We start from the raw sequence: 10,074 nt of genomic DNA, 5'->3' as shown, positions 1-10,074 counted from the left end.
ACAACTAGACTGAAGAACAAAACCACAGCAAATTGTCTGTTCCCATCCCCCCAATTCCCCAATAAAAATCTTTTTAAAAAACCCAAAAAACCTAATAGGAAAACATGTTAGTCCTTTTAAGAAAGCTTCCAGGTTGGTGAACACAAGGAGGTACTGGGAGAATGCTGCACCCCAGAGAGGGCATGGAAGCTCTGTGCCCCCTCCGACATACCTTGCCCTATGCTTCTATTCCATCTGGCTACTCCTGAGTTACATGCTTTCATAATACACTGGTGACCGATTAAATAAAATGTTTTCTGAGTTCTGTGAACTGCTCTAGAAAATTAATTGAACCCAAGGGGGACGGGATCATGGGAACCTCTGATTTATAGCAGGTCAGAAGTATAGGTAACAATCTGGACTTGCACTTGGCATCCTGAGTTGGAGGGGGTCACAGAGCCACCAATCTGTAGCCAGTCGGTCAAAGTCCAGGTAACAACCTGGGTTTGTTGCTGGTGTCTGAAGTGTGTCTGGGGGGAGGGACTGGGGGCAGTCTTATAGGACTGAATCCTTCACCTGTGGAATCTGGTGCTATCATCAGGTAGAACTCAGTGAATTAATTTCTCAACATCCTTCTGGTATCGGAGAATTACTTGTTGGTGTGGGAAACCACCCCCCACGGTGGAATTGGGTCTGGGAAACCCCATTTAATGGTAACATTAAGTTTTTAAATACCATATTTCCCCATGTATAAGATGCTCCCATGTGTAAGACGCATCTTAATTTTGGGGTCCGAAATTTGAAAAAAATGTATTACATAAAGTTATTGAACTCAAGTTTTATTCATCACAAAATTCATACAACTCCTCATCACTTGTGGGAAATGCAAGTAAAAAAATCTACAACCACTGTATAAGACGCACCTAGTTTTTAGACCCCAAATTTTTCGAAAAAGGGTGTGTCTTATACATGGGGGAATACGGTAAGTTACAAAAGATAGGATCTCATTTTTATTTATTAAAAAATCCACTTCAGAATTTTTTTTTTAAAGGTTTTATTGGGGAATTGGGGGAGGGGAACAGTGTTGAGGAATTGGGGAAGGACACCAGCCAAGTTGTGGTTCTTCAATCTTTGTTGTGGAGGGCGCCAGTTGCCATCTGGCTGCCCTTCGGCAGCTCGTGGCCTCTAAACATAAGGTGCTGTGTTACAATCTTAGTTGCGGGTGGGCGTAGCCACCATCCCATGCGGGAATCAAACCAGCAGTCTTGTTGTTAAGAACGTACGCTCTATCCACTGAGCCATCCGGGCGGCAGCTTAGCTCAAGGTGCCAAGTTCAGTCTTAGTTGCAGGGGGCGTAGCCTACCATCAAACAGACAATCTTGTTGTTACACCAGCTGAGCCATCCTTCCACCTGTTGGCAGCTAAGCGACAGCTCAGCTCGGGCGCAGCGTCACTGGCCCATGTGGGAATCGAACCGGCAGCCTTGTTGCTCAGCGCTCGTGTTCTTAAGCCAACTCTTAACAAACTGAGCCACTCAGCCGGCCCCCAGAACGTATTTTTATATCCATAGGGAAAAGGTGTGGATGCGTTACACAGCTATAAATTGTGATTGAGTGTTCTATCTATGGCCTGCCTGCTGTGATAAAACTATTCTCTTACCAAAAGTATCCTCAAAACTTTGTCCATTTATCACCTAAACTAAGAAAACTTCAGAGTTTTACCTTTTAGATTTCAATAGGCACTTCCTACATTTATCTGTACCTTTACTGCATTTATTTTATTGAACACATTAAAAAATATTCTAGATATATGATTAAAAAAACTTACATAGATGGGGGGAAAGTCAAATATTTTACTTAGGCATACAATCTAAGAAAAGAATGAAGAAATGTGTGAGTATTTTCTCTGCAAAGGATACTAATAAAAATAATAGCAATAAGAATAAGTAGATTTTCCCTTCTAGAATGTCACATATCAGGACAAAACTACTGGCAGGCCTCAAAACAAAAAGTGACAAAATCAATGTGCAATGTGTGAAAGATGATTTTAGCAGCTATATGAATATGTGAAGAACTAGTACTGCACTACAAGGATTAAATAGGCCAAGAACATGACAAAGAATTCTCTTCTCCCCAAAGAGAAAAAGATTAACATTATATCATTTCATTTTGGGTTATATAGCCCAGAGGAAAGAAATTTCCAGATAATGAGGTATGTCTATTAATATGCAAATCTTTACTTGTGCCTACATAAAACAGGCCCAAGCTATCATGGAATTTGGGTCTTTGAGAAAGCAGTTAACAAAGAAAGCTCTGGGTAACCTCTCTATGACTGTCTGCCTATTTGTAAATGGAGAGTCAAATGTTTATAAGGTTTGTAATTTGATTAAAAGATACAAAACATGTAACATACTGTAGAGCAGTGTCTGGCACATAATTAGTGATAATAAATAAATGACAGCTATTATTGCTTATATTATGTCTATATAAAACAATTTTTCTGTCTCTATAAAGTAACAGGCAAATTTGCTTCCTGTCACTGGCAGTGCACTTGCTTTTTTTATCCTACCTTATTCTCCCCTTCCCCAACTTGCTACTTGCTCTGATCTGCTCACCCTAAGAAAGCTAATACTCAAGCCAATATGAAAGCAAATGAATGTAAGTTTTCCTATAAGTAAAATGTACAAATAGAATCTATGATGACTATTCTGACTTATAATAATTGACACAATCCCTGAAGTCTTAGGGAGAAATTACTAGATAAATGTTCTATGAATGATCCAAATACTGCTTGCTGCTTTATAACTATATACGATTTTACATTTTTAATAGCTTTATCCTGTCTAAAACTGTTTTCGAATAATGAAAACTTTTTTGTTGATATCTAAGCTATGTAGAGGTTAACAAAATGAAATGAAAAATAATTTTAACATACCCCATTCATCTGAAAGGTCTGTCATTTCATGAACTTAATATCAATATATAAAGAACTTGTGGGGCCGGCCGAGTGGCGCGATGGTTAAGAACTGGCTTGGGACACCACCAGAGGGCCCCGGTTTGGATCCCATATATGAGGGCCAGTGACACTGCCCTCCACAGCTGAGATGCTGAACAACAGCTCAACCTGGCACTGGGCTGCTGGGAGTCGCCGGCGACGGCGTAGGCTACAGCCCATGGCAGTGGGTTGCCATGGGCTACCGTATGTAGCCAGCAGCCGCAGTGAGCGGCCCTCCAGAAGCCGGCGACTGATCTGCCTCGCCTGGGAAGAGCGCAATGATGGTGCCAACTTGGGCCAGTGAAGCAACGTCCTCGACGACTAGACTGAAGAACTAAACGACAGCAACTTGTCTGTTCCCCTTCCCCCAATTCCCCAGCACTGTTTCCATCCCCCCAATTCCCCAATAAAAATTAAAAAAAAAAAAAAACTTGTTTGTGTTCTAAGATTCCAATTTTAGTTTGCTAGGAGAAATTAATTAGGCGTCTTAGATACCTAAACAGAGACCTTTTCTTGAACCCAAATCAACTCACCTGTAGAGACTGAAGGAAGAGTACCCAGACTTCACGTGGCAGTTCACTTTCAGACACGGAAAGTAGTAATTCAAAACAACTCCTACAATATAAATAACTAAGTTAGTATATAAAGGTGGTTATAGTAATAATTAAATACAGTATGACAGTGATATGTGAATAGATATTAATATTTTACATTTGTTTAGACTATTTTAAATTTGTTTTTTACTCTTCAAAATTTCCTTCAACATTGTTACATTGACTTTTCAACTTTGGAAAAAAAAAGGAAACCCACCAGGCTTGATAATTCATCGTTGCTTTAATACATTTAGTAAGAAGTATAAACCTTTTATAAATAATATTCCAAGCAGTTTTATTTAGTTTATTAGGATATATGACTATATAGGAACCATCCTGATTCCAGAAGACAAAACAGGAGCTCATGCTATTATCAATTCAGCTGATAAAGTGATAAATATAAGTTTATGTAACTGCCATCTCTGCAGGTTCTTGTCACTTGCAGAGGTAGCAGAAAGAGTAGCAAGGCCATTTCTTTACCTCTAACAAATCAAGCAAGAAAGAGTTTTCTTCTTTCTACCCTAAACAATTCCCCCCAAAAAATAACAGAGAATTTGAAAAAGGAAATCCATAACAATTTAAATAAAGATCAACTCAAAACACCAATTAACCAACACCTCTCTCAAATCTTGCAGAATGCTCCTTTACCCCTTAGAAATTAAATTAGCACAGGTAATGTAGAAATTGGAATTTAGTAGAAGGAATAATGTGATTATAAAACCAGGAATGTTTGGGTTCCATAAAAGGCATAGTATATTAGAGGTTTTGGGTTTTGGAGAATTGCAAGGAAAATACATGAGGCCAGAGAAAAATAAAATGGACCACCCAGACTAGAAGTTATCCCACCAAACAATCTGTAAGCTGAACCAAGGTGATTCCCCAAATAACAACTAAACAGCTACTGTATTTTTTCAATTTGCAGATGAAAATTACATTAGATGTATAATTTTGTCTGCTACTAGCCAGCCAAATATTAAAACAGCAGCTAAATTACCATAGACTCTTAGCGTGTTAATCTTATCCTGTACCCTGATATTTTCTGCTAGTAAAATTCTTAGTTCCAATAATATAATTGAATTGCAGAATTTCATAGTGTTTCCCCTCAAAGTGTTCCTCAAAGACCACAACAGTTTCCAGATACTCTGTCACTTGAATTGATACCCCAGGACAGAAAAAAAAATGTATCTTTCTTGGATTCTAAACCTGAGTAGGAAAAGAGACTCTAGAGGCAATTAAAGATTATGTTGCTTGGCTTGTACTTTGTCTCCAAGGAACCTGAGTGTGAAGGCTCAAAGCAAAGGAAATTACATTCAAAGGCATGACTCTAATGGTACTTTGAAAAACAAGATGCACAGTAAACAAAAGTCAGGCAAACATTACAACCAAAAGCACTCAGTTTTAAGAGTAATTTAAGTTCTTAAACTTACAGTACTAATCTGCCAAGCACTAACAGGACATCTTCACATTCAGTAGTTAAATATGGGCGTGCACTGGCAAAGCTTTGGATGGCAAGTCGATATACCTCCAGAAGATACACCATGTGTTCTGATGCATTCTTGTTGCTTGCATATTGCAAGAGAGTCTAAAAAATGAAATTAAAGTTTTAATTATTTAAAAAATAAAAACAAGGAAACAAACATTGTCTTTGTTCCCTTTTTTTCTAACAGACGCATACACCTTTTATTTGCCTTTATAGGCTCTGGCTTGTTTAGAGGATTCTATTTTCATCACTTAATGAACTGCTGAGTTAAAGAAAAAGTACAACTGCTCTTCTGACATGAGAATAAAGCTATGAGTAGAGCCATGAACTGCCTACAGTGGTTCTCCCTAGAACCACTACGGGTCTGGAGTTACCATCTCTGAAATTCAATAATGAGTTTGGTTAATACCACATTAAATTGAGCACCAACCATGTGCCAGGCACGGGTATACAAGAACGAGATCAATCCCTGCCTTCTACAAGAAGACTTATTCCTGAGTATGGCCCTCAGCTCTACAGCTCCATAAAATCCATTTTTTTCTACACACATAGAATTGATTATGCTTAATTTATACTAACCAATTTATAAAAGTTTGATGTTATATTTTTATTTTTAATGAAGTTTATTTTCAAAAATTAACACACAAGCCAAATGTTTACTTTTTCACAATGGGAGGAGAGTCATCACCCAGGGTACCCCTTTTATGTAAGAGGTTATCTGGTGAGTACAAAATCTAAAACAAAGAAAAATAGAGTCACAATAAGGCCTGATAAATCATGTGTCCATCACTAAAAAATGATGGTGAAAAGCTGGCTTATGTTCTCTTGGACAGTGCTGGAAAATCACTGCCAAGATCTTGTTTGGGGACTAAGTTCCATGGAGTTGCTCTCTCTCCTATTAATATATTTCTTCTAACAACTGATTAGGTTTTGTTTATGCTTAACTGATATATCTAGATACAAGCTTTTCCCCCTGAGAATATACATTCTGGAGGGGCTAGAGTTCCTAATGTAGTTTGGTGCTACTTCTATAAGCAAGTCTTATTTTCAGAGAACAGCTTTATCTTTAGTTAACTATATTATGATGTAAATTAATTACCCCCAGAATAATCTCTTCAAAGATTCCTAACTTCCTGTCTTCACTTTTTCTGCCTAAAGAACTACATATACCTGCAGTGGCACTGTAAGATTCCACTAAATTTTCTGCAGCTTTAGTTTCTACACTAAAGGTTCCTGTATCAGTTCTGATAATAAAGAGCTGCACTGGTCTTGATTACTTTAAAAACAAACTTACAAGAAAATATATAATAAATCATTATACAATAATATCTCTCTTAATTAACACATTGGATTATCTGATTTTTGCATACCTGAATGATCAAGCCAGTTAAGCTATTTTAGTATACCCATTCAATTAAAATTAAGAATCCTGCTGCTTTACCAGTCACATTAAAGAAGTGGGCTCCTTCTGTACTTTCAGAAGAGCATTATGCCCCCATTTAATCAAATCCCAAATTTGAATAAAGAAAAAAAAACTGAATAACAGGATCACAAAACTGACCCCATAACAACCCTCTTCCCAGCTAAATGAGGAGAGAGGGAACACAGAATATGTGCTTTCTGTCACGTAAATAAGATTTCACAAAATCTCTCTGAAGAAATTTATTAAAATGTATGTTATAAAATGCTGTTTTAGGGTAGTCACTTTGTGAGAGGTGTAAAAGTATAACTACTGCATTGTTTTGTACACCTGAAACTAATAATTTAAAAAAAAATTCTGTTTTAGGTCAGCAAGTTATTTAATGCCTGCATTGATTAATCTAAAAACCAGAGAACTTTACAAATGTATATTCAGTACTAGATTTCATGCTCCTTCAGGTCAGATATTACATCTTATCTATCTTTATAGGCCTACACTCCTCCACCTTTACCAGACATTCTCAAGTGTCACTAAATGTTTGATGAATACATTCACTATTTTATTCATTTGACAAATATTTATCGATAGCCTACTCTACACTACAGTGCTGAGTGCTGGGGAAAAAAGACATGCGGGCTTATCCTCGCAGAACTTTCAGAATGAGTCAATACAACCTAATAGTTGAAACCACGCATGCAAATTAACTAATTGCTAGCTGAAGTATGCAAAGAGAAGGGCAGAATGCATACAGATGAGGTGGGTCTTTCCACAGTCCACCTTTGCATTTAGAATGCTCCCACCACCAATCTAATTATCTTCTGACACAGACATTCCATTAAGACTTCCGCAAGTTACACAATTTCAATTCTATACCCCATGGGTATTTACAATATATTTACAGTTTGCCCTACACTAGTTTATATATTTTTTAATATTCCTCAATCTTTTTCCCCTCATGTGTTAGTCCAATTAAATAGTGAGGTCTCCTTAACATACCCAGTATGGGTGTACTCTGGACATCTGAATAATCACTGGAAAAATCTTCACTATCATCTTGTTTAAACCACAAGATAAAGATGAATGAATTATAGCCATCTAAATAACATTTTAACACTTAAATGAAAACAAAATTCCATCAGAAACACTAAAGAAAAATGGCAGTCTCTTATTTCTCTTTAGAAATTTAAATTTTAGACACCAACAAAACTGAAAGAGGAGGGAATAAAATGATAAATATGACTCCTTCAAGTTCATTGGCATTCTACAGAGAGCAAATCAATGGCCTCTTCTCTTTGTTTCAGTAAACTCATTTATTCCACAAACGCCATTATGTGGCAATACTGTGCTGGGTACTGGGGATGGTGATGTTATTCCTACCCTTAAAAAGCTAGGTGTTCTGACATGTCGGATATATAGCATATAAAAAATTAGCCCAATTAGGCACCAATTTTAATGGTTTTAAACATTCCTATTGAGTGCTCTCATTCATATCCCAGGCAGACTCTCAAATTAAGTCCTTGCTATATACACCTCAAATGTCCCCCTAGATATTTCCATGGGATAGCCTATTTCAACCTCAAACTCCAAACATCTAAATCAAAGATCTTCCCCAGCAAATATGTTCTTCCTCCTATGTTCCATCTACCTCTTTTTAGGAACCAGAGCTCAATAACTATCTTTGAAACCACCACACCAAAGTCTGTAGATTCAATCTCAGAAACACCTTTGTTGCCTGCCCCTAAGCTTTATTTCTATAGCCAGTGACCTAAACCAGGTCCCCAATGTCCCTCACCTAGACAGCTGTAATAGTTTACTTCTCTAGGCTAAATAACCTCCATTTCTGTATATGTGTTATCACAACGTATGTGTGCATAAAAAATAAAAAAAAAGCACAGGAAAAAAAAAGACAAGAAATTCAACTAAAATGCTAATATGGCTATTAGAACTGGGATAGTAGTAGGATTATGAACAATTTTTTGTCTTTATATTTTTCTGAACTTCCCAGATTTTCTTTAATAAGCAATATTACATTTACAACGAAGGAAGAAATATCTCCCCTCATCCCAATTCTATTTGCATTCCTCACTGCATGGTATCAAAGAGGTTGGCAGTATCCTGACTATTCTCTGAAACTATCAAGAAGGGAGAATTTCTTTCAAAATGATATTTTATGTGGGGATGCATTCCAATTTACAACTCAAATGGTTTAAGACTAAATATCCCTATGGAATAATCATACTTGGTTTTTGAGCATGTAGTGTAGGTTAGGCATTTTCCTAAGAGCTTTACATGCTACTAACATTTACTATAACAACCCTATGATCTAGGTGATTTATCATCACTCATTTTAAAAAATGACGAAACGGGCTGGCCAAGTGGCTCAGTTGGTTAAGAGTTAGCTTAAGAGCACGAGCTCTGAGCAACATGGTCGCTGGTTCGATCCCAACATGGGCCAGTCAGCTGCGCCCGAGCTGCTGCTGAGTTGCCAGTAGGTAGCAGGATGGCTCAGCTAGTGAGAGCACATGCTCCTAACAACAAGGTGGCTGATTCAGACTCCCACATGGGATGTTGGGCTACGCTGTTGGGAGCCATGCAGGCTGGCTTTACTGAAGCATAACTTGTTTTGCTTCTTGTTTTGCTCCTTTCTGCACCTGGAGAGTGTGCTTACTTAACCTTGAGGTATGTGGTGAGAATGGCCAGTTCCTTGGAAGACACAATAAGATAGAGGGCTATCTGGGTTTATGAAAGAAAGTGTCCTGGGAAACTGACCCTCTAAGTTTTCCACTGACCTACAAGTTTCTAGTAGATAGCTAATGTACTTTTGAATGAGGTAATGCATATTTGTCCCTTCTGTGTTGCACGTACTCTGGATGTATATAATGGTGAGGGGAAATAAACTCGGCGCTGGTTGCTAAGAATGCTTCCAGTCCTCCGGACCTCCTTTGTCCCCTTGTTTCCTTTTAAACCTCGCCCCCCACTTCAGGTACTGTTCTCTGGAACGCCGAGGCAGGACCCCGGCACTACGCCCACCCGCAAACAGGATCGAACATGGCACCTTGAGCTGAGCAGCCGCGAGCTGCCAACGGGCAGCCAGACGGTGCCTGGACTTGGAGCTGAGCTAGCTGTGCCCTCCACAGCTAAGACTGAAGAACAACAACTTCGCTGTTCCCCTTCCCCAATTCCCCAATAAAATCTTTTTTTTAAAAGATGAGGACAGTCTGATCCCGGAAGATAAGGTAGCTCGCGAACGCCGCGTCTCCTCTTTCGGCCGCGCTAGGCAGCAGACTGCCGCCATGGGCCACGTAATCCGTGGGCAGAGGAAGGGTGCCGGCTCCGTGTTCGGCGCGCATGTGAAGCACCGCAAGGGCGCCGCGCGTCTGCGCGCCGTGGATTTCGCCGAGCGTCACGGGTACATTAAGGGCATTGTAAAGGATATCATCCATGACCCAGGTCGCGGCGCGCCCCTTGCCAAGGTGGTCTTTCGCGATCCGTACCGGTTTAAGAAGCGGATGGAGCGGGCCGGCCGAGTGGCGCGATGGTTAAGAACTCGCTTGGGATGCCAGAGGGCCCCGGTTCGGATCCCACATATGAGGGCCAGTGACACTGCC

General features: G+C 39.2%; 2 protein-coding genes across 2 annotated transcripts in view; one reads left to right on the top strand and one right to left on the bottom strand.

The window, feature by feature from the left end:
• RLF (RLF zinc finger) overlaps window positions 1–10,074 on the bottom strand; it is a 73,427-nt gene that overhangs the window by 40,303 nt on the left and 23,050 nt on the right. The window contains exons 2-3 of the mRNA XM_019643857.1: window positions 4,994–5,148; window positions 3,507–3,588 (exon numbers count right to left, since the gene is read on the bottom strand). Of these exons, the coding sequence (XP_019499402.1) occupies window positions 3,507–3,588; window positions 4,994–5,148 (237 nt within the window). The remainder of the gene's footprint in view (window positions 1–3,506; window positions 3,589–4,993; window positions 5,149–10,074) is intronic.
• The window catches only part of LOC109383422 (60S ribosomal protein L8-like), a 1,225-nt gene continuing 910 nt past the window's right edge, over window positions 9,760–10,074 (top strand). The window contains 1 exon segment of the mRNA XM_019643858.1: window positions 9,760–9,993. Coding sequence (XP_019499403.1) covers window positions 9,760–9,993 — 234 coding nt within the window.

The sequence above is a fragment of the Hipposideros armiger genome, unplaced genomic scaffold (assembly GCF_001890085.2).
Source record: "Hipposideros armiger isolate ML-2016 unplaced genomic scaffold, ASM189008v1 scaffold_82, whole genome shotgun sequence".
Lineage (NCBI taxonomy): Eukaryota > Metazoa > Chordata > Mammalia > Chiroptera > Hipposideridae > Hipposideros > Hipposideros armiger.
This window is presented reverse-complemented; position numbering and strand designations above follow the sequence as displayed.